Below are 20,743 nucleotides of genomic sequence, written 5' to 3'. Positions count from 1 at the left end.
CTCCAAGTCAGTTAGGCTCTGACACGACAACTACAATTACGAAACACAACTTTTTAACAGAATCCTCTGGTGCTTTGTCAAAGCCTCTGTTGTTAGGAGCTGGCCCCCTCAAGTCACTGCGGCAAAACAAAAGATTTAATAAAACAAGCAATATTCATTGATGGTGAATAACATAAATAAAGGAGAATAGAGAGAAAATTTTCGTTTGAAATTTGTTGAATGGAAAGAGACAGGAAAAGCATGCCAGTCCCTGGACTCAGCCACCATCTTGACTTTTCCATACACACATTAACGTAATTTTAGGTGCCTTCATTAAAAAGAATGTCCCTACTCTGAAGCCTCGTCAGCAGGCTCCTCATAGAATTATAGCCATCAAGTCATTTGATTGTCCAGATACTTTGGTAGTCACTGTGTATATACATTACTCAGATACACAAAAATACTTATGTATCTTATTATACATATACTGTACTCTGAATATACGTGAAATAAAATTTCTCCTTCAAGGAGTATTTTGAAGAGAGCATCTTGGGCATAGCCTTCAATCGAAATTCCATAAAGACCACTCTGGTCTGAAATTACAGAAATACACAATTAAAATTCAAGATAAGTCACTGTTTTAATAGTGTTTGTTTTATTTTACTGTGTAAGAATTTGTCATTCACAATAAAAAGGAGCTGTAAACATAGAACAGATATATGTGGCAGTGTGTACAGAATCTACATAATTTTTTTTTTCACCTATCAGTATGGAAAGCCACGCATTGGTCTCTATCTCTAAACTGACAAAATGAACCAGAATTCATAAAAACATCTTTCCATCCAAGGTCAAATTTTAATCAATCCCTATACTCTTAATCCTCTGTAATCAGGGAAACTGACAAGCCTAATTTTTTGCTCAAAGATATTTCTCTTCGATATTCTCCTTAAGTGCAGTTATGAGGGCATAAAGTTTGTCTGTAATAGATTATATTCCAGTTTTATTTGAAAATGTAACAGCTCTTATTTTATAGGAAATTATATCAAAATAACCAGCCAAAAAAAATAAATAAATAAAACAAATCATACAGAACTCAAGCAACCGTATTTCCATTTAAAAACTTTTTTCACATCGGAGAATCACAAATCTTTCTGGAGACATCTTGACTAATTCTATACTACTGACATAAGTTAATTTTACAAATAGTTGATGATGTCTGTAGCATACCTGCTAGTTATTAGCTAAGGGTGTACAATACAAGAACTAGTAAAATGAAACATGACAACGTAGCAGCTAAAATCAGTGACTCTAGAGCCAAAACGGCTGGATTCAAATCCTGACTCTACTACTTACTATCTTGGGCAAGTTATACATTTGTATGTCTGTTTTCTAATAACATGGGGATAAGAGTACCTCTTCAAGGGCTGTTGTGACAGTTGAAGAGTTGGTAAGTATAAACTCCTTAGGACAATGCCTGATGCATAGCTAACACTCAACTGTCTTAAATATTGCTATGATGATGACAATTTGGCACCCTCCATACTTCTGATGCAAAAACTGATCATGAGGAAAGGGCATCAATAAGGTAGCTGAAATAAGTGAAATCTACTGCAAAACAGTCAACTCTTAGATGTGGCCAAACCTAAGAGACTGGTTAAAAATCACCATTTAAGTGAGCTGTTGATATAGATGAAGAGAGTGAGAAAAAAAGATTCAAAAGAAAAGGATAAATGAAAAATACAGATTTTGTCGGGATACAGCTGCTTGCAGCTACCTTCTTTATGGAAAGAAAAGGATTCAGAAATGTTGATAAGCAACTACCGCACCATGTGCAATGTGCCTATTTTTACATTTAACTGAGGCGCACTCAGTAACGTTCTTAGTTGTTCAAAAATACACAGAAAAGAACATGTGGTCAGATAAATCTAATCTCAGATTTTATAGTTAAATTTTGAAATAAAAAACTTAAAATATACTGATTACTGGTGAAAATCAGAAGTATTCTATACCACTCTCAAAGTTGACATACTGTTCTTCAGTTTACTCAAGCTTACTTAATTCCTTTTTACCACGATGTTTAAATAATAAAAATCTCAGCATCTCACTAGCCTTTCTCTCTTGCCTTTCTTTCTTATAATAACTAGACAACTACCACCTGAAGTCTGAGAAAAGTGCCTACCAGGAAGGAGAAACCCGGAGGGAAAGATCCTTATCACTCTGGGAATCTATCTAGCCACATTAGTAGTGAATACATAACCCATGTACGTAGGTGAAGGAAGGTCTTATTTTCTGTCTAGTATTCTAACTCCCTCTTTTTATAGCTTTCAGATCTCTCCAATTTCTACAAAAACCCAATACGTCCTCTGAACAACTATTAAAACTCTGTTGATGATATCCCTCAATTTTATTTTATTTTATTTTTTTTTTCTTTTTCAACGTTTTATTTTATTTTTGGGACAGAGAGAGGCAGAGCATGAACGGGGGAGGGGCAGAGAGAGAGGGAGACACAGAATCGGAAACAGGCTCCAGGCTCTAGGGCATCAGCCCAGAGCCTGACGCGGGGCTCGAACTCACGGACCGCGAGATCGTGACCTGGCTGAAGTCGGACGCTTAACCGACTGCGCCACCCAGGCGCCCCGATATCCCTCAATTTTAACTGCCAGGAGCTGATTTCATTGTCTCTTTGGTACTGGTGCTGACATTCTGAGATAACTGTGAACTCGTTCTCATATGTTCAATATCACAATGCTTCCCTAAGCCCCCTAGCAGGTACCAGAAGCTTTAAACCAGATTCATAAGAGATAAACTAAAGGTAAAATAATTTTAAAATGGGAGTTCAGAACTTTATTTATAAACCAATTACACAAAGTCCATCATAAGTAACAAATATGTAGAAAGTTGTTTAAAACTACTGAAAGTTAACCTGATTCATCTTAACCAACTACAATGAACTCCTTTTATTTGTAATTATTCACCGATATCCAGTTCTACTTCTCTAATTCTCATGGGAGTCTCCTGGGGGAATTTCCTTTTCATCTTCTCCCAAGAATCTTAGAGCACGCTGGACGTGTCAGGCATACAAGTAATCACCTTTAGGTCCAAAGTTGTGCCAATAGTGTAGTAATTTTAGTGTAGAAGCTTGTCCTTTTTTTCTTAAAAGAACAACATTAAATATTATAAAAGTAATGCATATTCATTATAAAGAGAGAAAATACAGATAAACAAAAAATAAAAGTCACCTATATAATACTACCACCTGAGATAACATTGCAAACATTTAAAAATATTTCATTCCAAATTGTTTTCTACATATAAACAATAAACAATTGAAAACCACAAAAACAATACCATTTGCTATAGTCCCAAGAAAAATGAAGTACTTAGGTATAAATCTATGTAGAGAATGTATAAACGATAATTACAAAACTCTGATAAGAGACGCTAAAGATCTAAATAAATGGAAACATGTACTATGTTCATGGACTGAAGACTCAAAATGTTAGAATCAATTCTCTCCATAGTGATCTATAGACTATAATAACAATCGAAGTTCCGTCAAGATTTTTTGTAGGTATACATGACTCATTCTAAAATTTAGATGGAAAGGGAAAGGAACTAGAATAGCTAGAGTAATTTTATAAAATGATAACAAAGTTATTACAATATCTGATTTTAATACTACAAAGCCATTAATAATCAAGACAATATGATATTGGTGAGGGGATGGATACTTAAATCAATGCAACAGAACAGACTCCAGGAATGAATCCACAGATGTAGACATTTAATCTTTGACAAAGATGTAAATGCAATTCATTGGAGAAAGAATAGTTTTTTTTATTATTTTTTTTAAATTTTTAAAAAATGTTTATTTTATTTTATTTTTTTTGAGAGAGAGAGAGAGAGTGTGTGTGTATGAGTAGGGAAGGGCAAAAAGAGAGGGGGGCAGAGGATCTGAAGTTGGCTCTGCAATGACAGCAGAGAGCCAGATGTGGGGCTTGAACTCACAACTATGAGATCATGACCTGAGCTGAAGTCAAACGCTCAACCTACTGAGGCACCCAGGAGCCCCAGAAAGGACAGTCTTTTTAACAAATGGTGATGAACAACTGATCATCCATATGTAAAAAAAAAATAAACCTGGACCTAAACCTCACACTTTATAGAAAGAGGAACACAAAATGGATCATAGATCTGAATATAAAACAAAACCATAAACATTTTGGAATAATACACAGGAGAAAATCTTTGTTAACTGCAGTTGGTTAAAAAATTCTTGGAAAGGGCATCAAAAGCACAATCCAGTAAAGAGAAAAAAAATTGATAAACTGGATTTCACCAAATTTAAAAACTGTTCTGCCAAAGAACTGTCAAGAGAACAAAAAGATAAGCTACAGACTGGGAGAATATGTATGGAAATAACATATCTAAAATACCCTTTATATCATATGTAGAAAATACTCTCAAAACACAACAATCTGAAAATAAACACTCTAATGAAAAACCAGGAAAGGATGAGGACACTTCACTAAAAAGGATATAAAGATAGCAAATAAGCACATGCAAGTGTATTCAACATTTTTAGCCATTAGGCAAATTCAAACTAAAACCACAATGAGATAGATACTACACAACTACTAGAATGGCTACAATAAAAAATACTGACAATACCAAATGCTGGAGAGGATACAGAGCAATTGGACTTCTCACTTTGCTGGTGGGAATGCAAAATTGGTTCAGCCACTCTGGAAAACAATATGGCAGTTTTTACAAAGTTAAACATACATAGGACCAGCAATCTCCACTTGGAAACTTACCCCAAGGAAATGAAAACTATATTCACATAAAAGACTATACACAAATATTCATAGCAGCTTTATTTGTAATAGTCAGAAACTATAAACAACCCAAATGTTCCTCAATGGGTAAATGGACGAACTGCAATACATCCATACAATGGAATACTGCAAAGGAATAAATTATTGACATATGGAACAACTCAGATGAATCTCTAAGACATAATGTAAGTGAAAGAAAGAAGCTGGTCTCAAAACTATATAATGGTGTGATTCCATTTACATGATGTTCTTAAAAACAAACCATGGTAATTAAAAACAAATCAGTGGTTGCCAGAGTTATGAATCAGGGGAAGGTACTATACAGAGATAGCATGAGACAGTTATTTGGGGTGGTGAAACTGTTCTATATCCTGACTGTGGTGGTGTTTACATGAATCTATACATATTCATAGAACTGAACACCAAAAGAAAAAAGTCAATTTTATTATTAAAATAAGAATAATGGGGTGGGCACCTGGGTGGCTCAGTCGGTTAAGCGTCGGACTTTGGCTCAGGTCATGATCTCATGGTTTGTGGGCTCGAGCCCCGTGTCGGGCTTTGTGCTGACAGCCCCATCCCCTACTTGTGCTCTCTCTCTGTCTCTCAAAAATAAATACATGTGGGGCGCCTGGGTGGCGCAGTCGGTTGAGCGTCCGACTTCAGCCAGGTCACGATCTCGCGGTCCGTGAGTTCGAGCCCCGCGTCGGGCTCTGGGCTGATGGCTCGGAGCCTGGAGCCTGTTTCCGATTCTGTGTCTCCCTCTCTCTCTGCCCCTCCCCCGTTCATGCTCTGTCCCCAAAATAAATAAACGTTGGAAAAAAAAAAAAAAATAAATAAATAAATACATGTAAAAAAAAAATTTAAAAAAGAACAAGAAGAAGAAGAATGGGGTGCCTAGCTGGCTCAGACAGTAGAGCATGTGACTCTTGATCTCAGGGTTCTAAGTTTGAGCCCCAAGGTGGGTGTAATTACTTAAGAATGAACATAGGCTAGATTGGTTACTGGAGATACTATTCCTAAAATGATTGTAAGTGGCAATAGAGTACTGCACATTAAACATCAAGATAAAAAACTATAAAATGAATATATATTCATTATAAAAATATAAAATAGGGGTGCCTGGGTGGCTCAGTCAGTTGAGCGTCTGACTCTTGATTTCAGCTCAGGTCATGATTCCAGGGTTGTGGGATTGAGTTCTCTGTCAGGCTCCACACTGAGCAGGGAGTCTGCCTGGGATTCTCTCTCTCTCAAATTAAAATATAAATAAATAAATAAACTCTTCTATAATTCTTTTTTTTTTTAATGTTTATTTTTCAGAGAGAGAGAGAGAGAGAGAGAGAGAGAGAGAGAGAGAGAGAGAAAAGGAGGGGGAGGGGGAGGGGGAGGGGCAGAGAGAGAGGGAGACACAGAATCTGAAGCAGGCTCCAGGCTCTGAACTGTCAGCACAGAACCTCACATGGGGTTCGAACTCACGAACTGCAAGATGATGACCTGAGCCAAAGCTTAACCGACTGAGCCACCCAGGTGACTCTTCTATAATTCTTAACTATAGTAAACATTTTAGAAGACTTCATTCTAGATTTTTTCTATGTAAATCTATATATATTTATAAATATGTGTATTTGTATGGAAACAGGATTATATTTCATCTACTGTTTTATAATTTATGTATTTCACTTACTGTACTAGTAACTTCTTTATATTTCAATATTCATTATTATACCATTTTTTAAATAGTTGAAGAGTATTCCATTATATGAAATGTATTGTAAGTTACTTAAATCAGCTGGAATGTTAAATATTTGGGTTGCTTCTAATTTTCATTATAAACAATTCTGAGATGAATGATCTTATAGATATATCTTTTCTTTTTAAATATTTCTTTTTTAAAAATGTTTACTTATTTTTATTTTGAGAGAGTCAGAGAGAGTGTGAGTGGAGGAAGGGCAGAGAGAGAGGGGGAGAGAATCCCAAATTGTGCTGATAGCACAGAGACGGATGGGGCTTGATCTCATGAACCATGAGGTCAAGACCTGAGCTGAAATCAAGAGTCGGACGCTCAATCCACTGAGCCATCCAGGTGCTCCTTGTAGATATATCTTTGCAAACATCCATTAGTGAACTCCAGAAGCATTATCTTCTCTAACACTGATTACTTTAAGTTTATTTATTTATTTTGAGAGAGAGAAAGCACAAGCAGGGGAGGAGCAGAAAAAGAGGGAGAGAAAATCAGCACTGTCGGTGCGGAGCCCAGTGCAAACTCGAACTCACGAACTGTGAGATCATGACCTGAACTGAAACCAAGAGTCAGACAGACACTTAAACAACTGAGCCCCTGATTATTAAGACATTTTTTTCTTCCTATTAATTTATAAGAGCTTTTTACATATTAGAATAATTATCCTATCATGTATTTTATAAAAATCTTTCCTAAGTTGTGGTCTGTCATTTAATATTATTAATGGTTTCTTTGGATGGACATTTTTTTTAAGTTAAAGCTACTCTCCCTTTTCCTTTTTGGTTCCTGACATTGGAATGTTTATTTTCTAATAAGAGCATTTAATCCATTTATTTATTGTGATCATTGATATTTCTGGTCCTATTTTTATCCTTATACTTGTAAGCTTTCAAAGTACATTTTTAAAGAATTTTTTCTAAAATTTGTAAGAAGTTTAAAAACAGATCAACAGGAGGTATTCATACATTCACTTTATGCCTTCCTGGTTTCATTCTTCATTGCTGCTAATTTTATTCTCTGATTTTTCCAATAAATTCACAAATGAACAACAGCTTGGCAATGTCATCTATTTTTCTCAGAATGCTCTACCCTCTAGGGATTTCTCTATTGCCTTCTGCAATAGAGTACTTCTGCAATTTAGTACTGCACAGGAGAAGTTTGATGCAAGCTTGATTGTGTGTGTGTGTGTGTGTGTGTGTGTGTGTGTGTGTGTAATATGTGTGGACTTAAAATTTTTTTTAATTTTTCTGTCTGGATGTTTGATTTTTGTTTGACATTCAGACATTTCACTAGCATATGTCTAGATAGGTGTGGGACTTTTTTCCCCCTCTTGTAGTGGGTACATGCTCTCTTAATCAGAATTTCTTTTGTTCATTTTCCTTTGGACCACTTTTCCTCTATCTTCTGTATTCACACTGTGAAAAATGAATTGGGTTTTTCTCAATTTTCCTCCTATTTCTTTTTTTCCTATTTCTCATAACAAGTTTATTACATTTGGTGCCATCTCATTCCTTTTTAGATCTACCAGTTCTTCACGTATGCCTTAATTTTTTCTATCAGCTCATTCCAAAAAAAAAGAAAAAATTATTATTATTTTTTTTTTTTAAAGAGAGACTTCTGTCAATCTGGTAGCATTGGGAACTGAGGTGGTATCTACCAAGGATTGTACAGGTCTCTGACAAACTCACTCATGGAAAAGTTTAGTTTTCTCAGAGGTCTGGTCTGTGAGGAACAGGTAAGTGAAAACACTGTAGTTTATTTCATTATTAATTCCTGTGTAAAAGATCACTGGCTATGGAAAAAATAATAAAAGTTTAGAATAATACTTCATGAGGTAATTAATTTAAAAGCTGAGTATTATCTTCTTATATACCTGAAATTCTCCCATTAGTGTTCTTAGGGTGTATGCTTTTCTTTTAGTGTCTACGACCACAGAGAGAATTATTATTTTTTAAAATTTATTTATTTATTTTTTGAGAGAGAGACAAAGAGCGTGAGCAAGCATGAGTTGGGGGGCGGGGAGCAGGGAGAGGGGGAGAGAGAGGATCCCAAGCAGGGGCCACACTGTCAGTAGGGCTCTATCCCGCCAACTCAATCATGAGATCATGACCTGAGCCAAAATCAAGAGTAAGACGCTTAGCCCACTGAGCCACCCAGGGGTGCCCAGGGAGAATTATTTTAACATTATATAGCTAAAAGCTCAATTAGCTCATAACATTACAGAATTTACTTGAGTTCTTGAAATTCTTAAATAGCCTATTACTTTTTTTTGATCAAGGCAATAATCATTAGAAGGCTGTACAACATGCCAAGATCACACTTGTTGTTAAACTGAAATTTTGCAGAAATAATAGTCTCTTTTCTGTTTTTAAATAAATGCAATAATACAATTAAAAAAAAAAACAAATAAAGGCAAAACTAATCATGTCTCCTATCCCTCTTCCAATCCATTACCAGTCAGCTGAGGAAATCTAGTGTTATCAGCCTAGTAGCTTGGTATGCATTCTTCTACCCCATTTATTTTTGTTCATGAAGGAAGATCAGAACTCAATCAGGGGCGTCTGGGTGGCTCAGCTGGTTGACAGTCTGACTCTTGATTCTGGCTCAGGTCATGATCTCACAGTTTGTGGGATTGAGCCTCAGGTTGGGCTCTATGCTGACAGCATGGAGCCTGCTTCGGATTCTCTCTCTCTGCCCCTCCCCCGCCCATATGCATGCATACACATGCTCTAAATAAACTTTTAAAAAATAAAAGAACTCAATCAGAAAACTACGAGATTTATAATGTTCAGATGAATTGACCTTTAGTCTGTAATGCTTAGTAAATAAAATGTTTAGCCTTCCAGGTGTCAATGAGAATCTGATTTCCCTTAATTTCACTACCTAAAATTGACAGAAAAGATAACTATGTCCCAGAATTTGACCTTATTATTGGATCTAATAGTGAGATTCAAGTCCAAGTCTATATGGACTTTTATACTTGGACTGAAAATTTAAAAATAAATAAATAAATAAGTATAATGAGTTTGAAATTTAATAAAATTCCCAGTGGTGTACTGCTCTATCAAAGACTCCAGTTTTCCCAATGTGACTGCACTGAAAAGTTCATTTCCACATCCCACAAAATTCTCAATGAAAAACTAAAGTTTATTTATCCCTTTAGTTTTTAAAGCTGTTAATTTTGGTAAACAGACTTTAAGGGGACAATCCTTTCCCTCTTTTGGTGGAAGTTAGTGGTACAGAGAAAGAGAAAGGTCTCTATCCTCTACAAACTTATTCTTTTAACTTCTATAAAGAAAATGTAAACCTGCTCTCAATCTGCTAGGTCTACTGAAAGTAACTAATGCTAGGTAATGAAGTATGTGCTATAGGGACAGTCAGAGAGACTGGGGGAATTTTTCAGGTTAGTCACAGATGATGAGAAAGTATACTATTTAGTAGAATTTCAAATTAAGGACTGGGTTTCTCCTTCAAACTGTAACTGTGCTAAATTACATACCTTCAGTTAAAACTTTTTACCCTCTGAGGTTATTTCCATAAGCATGGATATATATGTGTATATACACATATATATCCATGAAAAGTTTCAGATATTCATTTATCAGGTGATTTGGGAACAGTTCCAATGAATTATTAATTACTAATTCCAGGATTTACTCCCTGAACAATGAACACATATGAATTTTCAGTTACATTGAGTTTTGCATACACCAAACAAGAGAGTGAGACACCTCTAAGCACAGAATCTACTTAACTTCTACTTCTACTTAAAAAAGTGAGAGAAATAAAGTATTCTAACCTAAGTCAGATTTTTTCTTTACTCTAAAAAGTAGTTGTAATGTTTAGGTGTCAGCAGAACTACATATTTATGTGAACATACATATCGATCTATTACAATGATATATTTTTTTGTCTTGACTTCAATTAAGTTTGGTAGGAAAATTAGTTTGTCTATGATTATTTGAATTGTAGAAGGTAACCAGAATTTTAGTCTTATTTTTTCTCTTCTCGATTTGTGTGAAAAAGATGACACAGTATATTCTATCACAAAATGACAGAGGAGATTTTTCCATATGAAAACTGACGGCTGACAGACTGAAAACACAGGACAGCATCAATACCTATAATACTCATTTAAAACGGAGATATTAAAGAAAATCTCTAAAGAAAATATTAAGGAAAGTAGAACTGGTCATTTAAGAAAGTGGGAGGGAAAATAAGAAAAAGGATTTCCTTTCCCTTAGATATTTCATTTTATTTTATGCATACTATAGGTTATCACACAGCTTTTGGAAAACCTGTTGAAACTTGACTTTAAGTATTATGAGTCAAGGTGAGAATTGCCAAGCCTATGTATCAATATGCAGGATTTGACAACTTTTGGAAGCATGACTGGAGGGTAGGTAGGTAAGTGGGGTCTGTTGCCCCGAATTCACTAATTTGCTTATTCAATAACCCTACTGAGCTCCTATGCAGGTGAGGCTCTTCACTTGAAGCTGGAGATATACCATTGAACATGTCTGAAAACAGACATGGAGCTTACATTCTAATTAGGGGAGACAGAAAAATACATTTAGAATGTATAATACAGGTGTTATGGAGAAGAACAAAGCAGGGAAGAAGGGCAGGGAATGTTGGAAGTACTATCTCAATTAAGGTGGTCAGGGAAGGCCTCTCTAAAAAGGGGACATTTGAGTAAAGGCCATGAAGGAGGTAAGTCATTGTGGATACCTGGATATGCAGCAGACAGAACAAAAGGTAGAGGCAAGAATAAGTTTGGTCTTTTAAGGAACAGCAAGGAGACCAGGTGGAGTAAGCAATGGCTTACTATAGGAGATGTGGTCAAGAAGCTAGATCACATATGGTCTTGTTGGTGATTCTAAGGACTTTAGTTTTTACTCTGGGAGAGATACAAAGTCTTATTTGAGGATTTTGAATACAGGATTGATGTAATCTGGGTTATGTTTAAAAAAAGATTACTCTAGGGTGGTTGGCTGGCTCAGTCAGTAAAGCATGTGACTCTTGATCTCAGGGTTGTAAATTCAAGCCCCATGTTAGGTGTAGAGCTTACTTAAAAATAAAATCTTTTAAGATAGATAGATAGATAGATAGATAGATAGATAGATAGATAGATAGGATTACTCTAACCACCTACTGGAAACTGAATATAAAGGGGCAAGGAAGCAGGGAACCAGTTTAGGAGGCTATTAGAGTAATCCTGGCAGTAGATGCTTGCAGCTTAAGCTAGGGGTACAGTGGCAGAAATGATGAACAGTGTTCAGATTCTGGATTATGCTGTGAATCATTCTTTCCAGGGCTAAAACAATGTATTAAATTCTGACACAATAGGAAAGTGGCTTTCCATGAGTGGAACAGATACAGAATCAGAAAGGAGAAATATTCTAGGAATGGCTAGAGATTGCCTTCCTCAATCTGCCTTGCTTTTGAAGGTTAAGAACAGGTAGGTAAGCAAACAAGTGCTCAGAAAATATTGACCCTTGTGTATGTTTCAAGTCCATATTATTTCAGAAAAACTCATGTAGCCTGGTTCAAGAGTTCCTATGGCATTACTTTATAGCCAGTATTTCCAGAGACAGGTGACATGTTATTACAGGCACAGTTTCTTGGCTCCCTCCTATGATCTATGTCATTTTCTATACTTCCCAGTTATCTATGACTTGCAAGTCACCAAGCTTAGTCTTCTGATATTCTCTCATTTAATTTTCACCACCCTGGTATACCTCCCATCACATCACTTTTACATTGTTCTTTCACATGTCTGCCTTTCTTATTATACTCTTAGCTACTTGAAGGCAGGGACCATGTCTTCTTCATCTTTATTTCTTTAGTACTTGGAATACTGCCTGGCATGTAGTAGGCAACCAGCAAATTTTTGATAAACAAATATAACAAGTTTATTTGGGTGATTAAACAGTGGAGATGTTCTTGAACAAAGGTAGAACTAATTGCTATTACACATAACAAAATATTTGAATTAAGGAAGACTTTAATTCAAATCTTGGCTCAGTTACTGAGCTCAATAATTGTGTTTCAGTCAGTCTTGTTTCTGGCCACTAGTATCTCAATAAGACTAGCGAAAGGATAAGAGGCATAGGAATGCCATTCTGTGTTCCTTGGAGTTGACTAAAGATCAAATAAATAAATCCCCTTTTCTTAAATAACTACCTGGACAAAAACAATATTCAATAATTCTTCACTCTTTATACAAGTATGAAGCCATAACTAGAAGATGGTTGTACTAGGTACTTTACATTTTCTACTAGAAATCCCCAAGATTAAGCTAACCTTTAAAAAAATCACCAAAATTAAACTAAAAGACACTAGTTTTCCATTTTATGTTATGTATTTATTGAAGAAACATTTATTAACCACTACTGTCTGTGAAAGCCTACAGTTTATACTGAGTTCTCATTTTTAAAAGAAATTTTTGACCTGCTAAAAATCAGTATATAGCAGATATTTAAGAGAGCATTTTTTATAGCATCAAATGTTTAATGAAAGGAATCAAGTGTAAGTTATTTTCTTCTACTCATTTAAAAATCTGACCTGGAAGGGGCATCTAGGTGACTCAGTCAGTTGAGCGTCCGACTTTGGCTCAGGTCATGACCTGTGGTCTGTGAGTTCAAGCCTCGTGTCAGGCTCTGTGTTGACAGCTCAGAGCCTGGAGCATGCTTTGGAGTCTGTCTCCCTATCTCTATGTCCCTCCCCTGCTCATGCTCTGTCTGTCTGTCTCTCTCAAAAATAAATAAACATTAAAAGAAAATAAAAATTAAAAAACAGTATATATCTTATACGGTAGTTGTGAGGATTACATAAATGACACAATCACAAATATCTATAGAGTACCTATTATGTGCTGAGGATACAGCAGTGAAAAAAGTACTCCCCTTTTCCTAGTTAGTAATGCACTTAGCGCAGTGCTTAAAACTCAGTAAGTAATTAACTATAGCTATTATTACCTTGGAAATGTCAGATATACCTTACACAATGGGACTGTGTATGCAAGATGTGTTCACATACTTTAAAATTTTCTGTATATTTAAAAACTGTTGACAAGAGAAGAGAATCTGTGGCAGAGTCAGAATTGAGATTCTTTCCACACTGCAGATTCTCTTCCTTTGGAAGGTATCAATGATGCAGGTTAACTTTAGCAGGCCTTGAGCCATCTTTCTATCCCTTACATTATAAAACTCTGTAATTTGAACCAAATCGCTTTCATGCAGTAGTTAACAAATGAGGCATTTCCAAGCAGAGTTCAGGAAAATTCTTTCATTACAGCAAGAATATGAATACCACTCACCAGTTTTCACTACAAATTCTCTTTGCACATATAACTGGCACTGTGGCATTACAGAGATCAGTAGTGTGGCTACAGGAAAGTATAAAGCAAAAATGGAAGTTTCTTAATCTCCTTAATTGATAAGGTATGGCATCTATAATTACCCAGGGCTTCAGAAATCCTCTGTGAATGAGCAGTAAGTTCAGCAGGTAGAAAGATGAAAATGACAAAGAAGGGTGGAGGACAGTATTGTCAGAGGGTATGGGCCTTTAATAAGCCACAAGTACTCATATACAGAGGGAGGAGTAAGGACTTTGAAGCAACCATAATGAGGGAGAAAGAGTTCAATCCTAAACAATGTAATTCATGTATGTGGGTCAAGAAAAAATTAGCAGAGGGGCATCTGGGTAGTTCAGTCGGTTAAGCATCTGACTCTTGATTTTGGCTCAGGTCATGGTCTCATGACCGTGAGATTGAGCCCAGCATCAGGCTCTGTTGGCAGTGTGGAGCCTGCTTGGGATTCTCTCTCTTTCTTTCTCTCTGCTTCTCCCCTGCACACATGCACGCTCTCTCTCTCTCAAAATCAATCAATCAATCAATCAATCAATAAACTTTAAAAAAAGAAAGAAGGAATGAGCAGTAAGCATTTGAGAGGGTTGCAAGGGAAGCAATACTTTGTGTGGAGGGCCAGGTTTTAAGATAAATTTAAAGCATGTATGGGGGACTGGCTGAATTGTTCCAGCAACCTGAGGCCACAATGACTCTGCTTCCAAGTGAATTCTCATGAAGAGCTTCTCAGATGATGGAAGGACTATAAGCTTCTGCAGATGGAGTCAGTGAAGTCCAGGTTTGATTGGGCTCTGGGGGAATCCTACGCAAGGTGGGAAGGCTGGAAAAAGATCAACTAGTGTCCAGAACATTCACCACATAATTATAAAAACACCCAACAAGTTAGATCTTGGCAGATTTAGAGGAAAGGGTGGTGCCTTCTCTGAAGTCGACCACAGCCTAACCCAATCTTAAAACCTTACATTCACTGGGGTTATTAATCCTCAAGGTCATTTTAGATAAAGAATTTAACATACATTAGAGGCCAAAATTAAGAAGTTAAGCAGAATGGACTACAGACTTAATTCACAGCTGATTATATAACCTTTTACAAATCATCCTTAACTGTTCTGTGCTAGTTTCTTATTTAAAAAAACAAACAAACAAACAAAAAAAACACTGCTCATGATAATGTCTGAGACCCTTCTGTTATCACAGGCAAATAAGACCATATTTGTAAGAGCTTATTAGAAGAAAGGAGTAAAGAAATATGTTATTAAATGTAACTCAAACTAGAAAATCTGGCTAAAAAAATTATAATTGACAACATAATGTAGAGAACAGAAGTATAAAACCAAGCCAACTTAGGATTTTAATTTTAAAACTTAGTAAATATTAAAAAGTAAGTTTAAGCTACTTTTAAAAAAATATTTCATTTTATTTTTTTAAGTAATCTCTACAACCAGCGTGGGGCTCGAACTCACAACCCTGAGATCAAGAGCCACATGCTCCACCAACTGAACCAACCAGGGGCCTCACTTTAGCTACTTTAGAATGAAATAACAGCATCTTCTTCTTCTTTTTTAATATTTTTTAAAGTTTGTATTTATTTATTTTGAGAGAAAGACAGAATGAGCAGGGGAGGGGCAGAGAGAGAGGGAGACAGAGAATCCCAAGCAGGCTCCACACTGTCAGCACGAAGCCCGATGTGGGGCTTGAACTCACAAACTGTGAGATCATGACCTGAGCTGAAACCAAGAGTTGGACGCTTAACCAAGTGAGCCACCCAGGTGCCCCTAGAATGAAATAACTTCTATTTCTACACCTTGTCTTGAGAATCACATTCAACATCACTAGTGGCCTAAGAAATACAAATAAAAACAATATGATATCATTTTCTCCTTATCTGATTGGCCAAAATTTTAAAAGATCAATTATAATGTTAAGAGCATTCTTAAATACACCTGACAGGTGGTGATACATTGGTACCACCTTTTATTTACTTATTTTTTTAAAGACTTTATTTGTTTAAAAAAAAATTTTTTTTAACATTTATTTATTTATTGAGAGACAGAGAGAGACAGAGCATGAGCAGGGGAGGGGCACAGAGAGAGGGAGACACAGAATCCGAAGCAGGCTCCAGGCTCCGAGCTGTCAGCACAGAGCCCGATGCGGGGCTTGAACTCACAGACTGCGAGTTCATGACCTGAGCCAAAGTTGGACGCTTAACTTACTGAGTCACCCAGGCACCCCAGAAGATTTTATTTTTAAGTAATCTCTACACTGAACACGGGGCTTGAACTTATAACCCTAAGATCAAGAGTCTCATGCTCTACTACTGACTGAGCCAGCCGGCTGCCCCCATTGGTACTATCTTTTGGAAGAACAATTTGACAATATTTATCCATATGTAAATATACATATCCTTTAATTACACAATCCCACTCAGAATCTGACTTAATAAAATAATCTTATACACACAACACACACACACACACACACACACACACACACACACACACACACACAGATGTTTACTGCAGCACTGTTTGCTTAAAAAAATGGGTTGTAACTATAAATTTAGATGTATTGGTAGATAAACAGCTGGGTAAATTGGTACATCCATACAGTGGAATAAAAATTAACCATAAGAAAGGTAGATCTTTATGAGCTAATACAGTGATACATTCATAAGGAATTAAGCAGAAAAAAAATGAAGCTGTAAGACAACGTATGGGATAGTGACCCTGTTTTTGTTTAAAAAGACATTTTAAAAATTACAATAGATAACTGATATATTTACATGAGAAACATATATACCAAACATTCATCTTCTAGTGTGTTTTAATCTGAAATTCATATTAACAAAAAGCCGTATTACTTTTTTTTTTTAGGAAAAGGTTATAGGATATTTCAATATAAATAAAATTAGAAAAATGTTTGTGGCTTTGTATCATGTCTTTGGGAAATACAAATTAAAAGATCCTTACTTTAAAAAAATATATTAACTTCCACAGCCCCTCTGGTCTTTGAAATTGTGACTAAAATCCCAAATGATGTAAAATGATGTCCAAGATAACAATGTGCTTAAATTTAACGTGCTACAAGTAACTGAATGTCTTTTAAATTACCGCCCCCCCCCCTTTTTTTTTTTAATCTAAAGAAAGAACTAAGATAAGCAGATCTAAAGTACTGGGGATTTTGTCCTTCTTCTTGTTTAAGACTATTCTATCAGCAAGAACCATCAATAAGCAGCATCAAGCCAGGCTTCAGATAGATAGACCTTTGTATACAACTGCTAAGTGGGTATATATTTTCATGTAACTATGCATGAACGGACATATAAATTTACATGTTATTTATTACATACCTCTTTCATTTCGACCTTTACTTGGCAAGCACATTAAGCAAAGGGGGCAAGCATGGGTTTACAATTATTTGTTGATGCTGCCTCCCGACGAACCATTCAGTAAGATCTCTGTTAGAACACTGCTTTAGGGGCGCCTGGATAGCTCAGTTGGTTAGGCATCCGACTTCGGCTCGGGTCATGGTCTCGCATTTTGTCAATTTGAGCCCCACATCGGGCTCTGTGCTGACAGCTCAGAGCCTGGAGCTTGCTTCAGATTCTGTGTCTCCCTCTCTCTCTGCCCCTCCCCCACTCCCTCCCTCCCTCTCTCTCTCTCTCTCAAAAATAAAGATTAAAAAAAATTTTTTTAAAGAAAAAAAAAGAACACTGCTTTAGATGATCAACAGCCAAAGGGACATGGCTATCATTACACACATATTAGAACAGAATTAGAATAGAATATTCTTTTAGGTAGGCTGACTGATAGTTACAAATTGGCACACTGCCCCCAAAGTCTGACAAATTAGTTCTATGCAGGATACTCACATCAGCATAGTGGCCTATCATATCACATCGGTCACATCGTTTTCTCCAGGAAGGTCTTTCAAGACATCTGTGAGTGGAAGGCATAGGCAAAGAACAGCCTAAGCAAAAGCGGGCTGGGCAGGCATACTGGAGGTGTCCTCTCTCCGAGCAGAGGCAGCAGGGGCGGACTTTCTATGTGGCAAACAGAAAGTCTCTTTAGCAAAATAGTTCAGTCTCAAATAGAAGATTAACTTTCCCTTTTCTCTATAATTCCATAAAATGTTATTTCCAATTTGAGACCCCAGGGAAGGTTAGATCTTGAGCATAACTGTAAAATCAAACAAAATGTCTGAAATCAGAGCTTTAACACAAGCTATGTGTATTCTGTGGTTGCCAAAAAGGCTTACTGTGCCTGTAGTATCAACTGGCATCTACTTCTTATGCTTTATCTTGTGGGAACACTGACAAAGTGGATTGTGTTTGAGAGGGAAAGCAGGTTGATGAGGATCTGGAAGCTAAGTCATAGGAGCAACAAATACTGAAAGAGGCTGCTTTGCCTGGAGAACCAAAGACAAAGAGGAAATATATGAGCTGTCTCAAATATCTGAAAGACAATCATATCATTTGGAAGAAGGAATAATGGAAGGAATGTTTCTTAAGAGCTTACTGTGTGTCAGAGAACATCCAAGAACTTTAGTTCTATGTTGTTCCAAAGGTTGATGTATCTAACATAATTTACACCAATAAACATTTATAAATGCTTAAAATGGTAACTTTCTAACAATAAAAATTAGCCCACAATGAAACAAGCTGTAGAGGGTTTAGAAATGAAAGGGGTCTCAGGAATCCTCATTTTATAGACAAGAAAACAGGCACAGAGGGTGAAATGATTTGCCTAAGCTTGTGCAATTACTAATGGAAAGAAAGCTAAAGTTGATTCCAGGTTTTTCTGACTCAAACTTCATTGTTCTTTCTGTGCTACTATTTTGGCTATCACCTACATGAAAATGTAACATGAAATTCACACATATATTGTACAAGATTTGAATTATAAGGTTATAGGGCCCACCCTTAAGACTATAAAGTAACAATGTGGAGAGAAACGTATTTCACATACTTGTGGAAAGGGGCAGTTTTTTGATAAATGGCCACATTTGTCACAATTTCTACAGGTAACATTTTTGTTGGCTGAATAGTATCGGTGGGTCCATCTTCCAGATGATCTATTGTTAACTATCTGGGCCTAGGAGGAAAAAAAAATTTAAAAATTAATTAATTAATTAATTTTAATTAATTAATTTAAAAATATTTTACTTTGTTCAAAAGAATTAACAGCCATAGTCTGTTTAATCTAGAAACCAGCAACAGAGAACTTTTGTGTTCTTAAAAGAAATAAAAACTTAAAATGGGTTGCCATGAAGACAACTCTACTTGTCTGTCCCTCATCTCACTCTTTTACACTTCTCCATATGGTTCCATTTCTTTTGTATGTTTCTCTATTTACAGTTCAGGTCTAGTAGGGGCACTGACATGCATCATTTAGACATTCTGGTGGCATTCAGAGTCAAAGATATCGCTGATTTCTATATAGGAACATACACCATATTTTTCGGACTGAGAAGCTTTCTTAAAATTTTATTTGGGGCAATTTTTAAAAAATGATTTTGTCCTTTATAAAGTTATAAAACCGTTATCACTACTGAATATATTCTTTCTTTTGAACAGCCCAGGGTTACTGCCTATAAGCTGGATTATAATTTCTAAGAGACAATGGATAATCTCCTTCCAATAGAGTACTTTCAAGACCTATTCTGCCTACACTAATCCAATTCCAGCTCTCCCATATTCTAGCCAAAATCTAGTGTCTTGCAAGAGAATATTAGCAAAACACACCACATGGAATATCTAAAGGGGAATATGTAAAAATGCCAACCATGCTTTTTTATCTTGTTTGGTAGAATTCTAATCTTTGAAAAAGCTTTTCATCTTGTACTTGTTATTCTGCTGGATTGACCAGGTAAGCCCCACGTAGACAAAATCTAATTATCTCTTAAAACTTCTTTTTTCCAAGTTGTAAAATTATTCTCTTTTCTAACCATCTGTCACAATTAAGGCTAATAATTGACAAAGACAAACACCTGCCACATGCTAAATATAGACTAACCATTTCCTTACACTGAAGAGGCAGTTATTTCCGGTGTTGATCTTTAGTGGTACCAGGCAATATGGGCTGAGAGGACTCACCACAGCAGAAGAAACAGAAGGGAAAGGGGACCAAATCACTACGGCAATTAACAGACTGACAAAAATCAAGGCTGAACCACACTTCTGAAAAATTCAATCACCATATACTACAATCAAACTTTTTCTTGCAACATACTCAGACCACTGCTATCTCTAAAAAGTTTATCAAATTATCATAATGAAATGAAAGGAAATTTCAAATCAAAGGAAATTATTAATCTGTTATTCATAACTTTGAAAAACAATTTGATTTTACCTCAGCATCTTTGTCACTGATGAACCAATTTACACCATCTTCTCCTACAAAACAAATAAAATGTTACTCAATCTTGACCCTTTTAAAGCACTTATAGATTGACATTATTCAATTTGTTAGTACTGAAATTGGACCCCAAAGGTGTAGTGAGAAATGTGAATACCTTAACCTCTTATCTTGGCTCTGTGTGGCTCTGAACAAATACTTAGCCTCTCTTAACCTCAGTTTTCTCACCTGTGTAATTCATGGGAATAAGAATATTTGTCCCATCTTCCTAAAAACTACTGTGAAAATCAAATGAGATATGTGAAAATGCTCTGAAAACCATCAAGCTATAAACAAATATAAAAAAAAATAAGTGAAAAACCAAAAACCCAACAACAGATGCAGAAAGCAATCTTATCTAAACTTCCCTTATCTGACTAAAGCAGAGCTTTATGAAAGTCAGCTGCATAGCACCACCCTCCCC

The 20,743-nt window shown here is 36.0% G+C and overlaps 1 protein-coding gene across 3 annotated transcripts in view; it reads right to left on the bottom strand.

Annotated features, from left to right (window-relative positions):
* ZCCHC7 (zinc finger CCHC-type containing 7) overlaps nt 1-20,743 on the bottom strand; it is a 252,484-nt gene that overhangs the window by 32,893 nt on the left and 198,848 nt on the right. For all 3 annotated transcript variants that reach the window (XM_025912942.2, XM_086683539.1, XM_086683540.1), the window contains 3 exons: nt 20,275-20,318; nt 18,892-19,017; nt 17,796-17,966 (listed from right to left, as the gene is read on the bottom strand). In XM_025912942.2, the coding sequence (XP_025768727.1) occupies nt 17,796-17,966; nt 18,892-19,017; nt 20,275-20,318 (341 nt within the window). The remainder of the gene's footprint in view (nt 1-17,795; nt 17,967-18,891; nt 19,018-20,274; nt 20,319-20,743) is intronic.

Source organism: Puma concolor, chromosome D4 (genome assembly GCF_028749965.1).
Source record: "Puma concolor isolate L17-30 chromosome D4, mPumCon1.1.hap2, whole genome shotgun sequence".
NCBI lineage: Eukaryota > Metazoa > Chordata > Mammalia > Carnivora > Felidae > Puma > Puma concolor.
The sequence above is the reverse complement of the archived record's forward strand: the minus strand, read 5'-3'. Positions and strand labels throughout refer to the sequence as shown.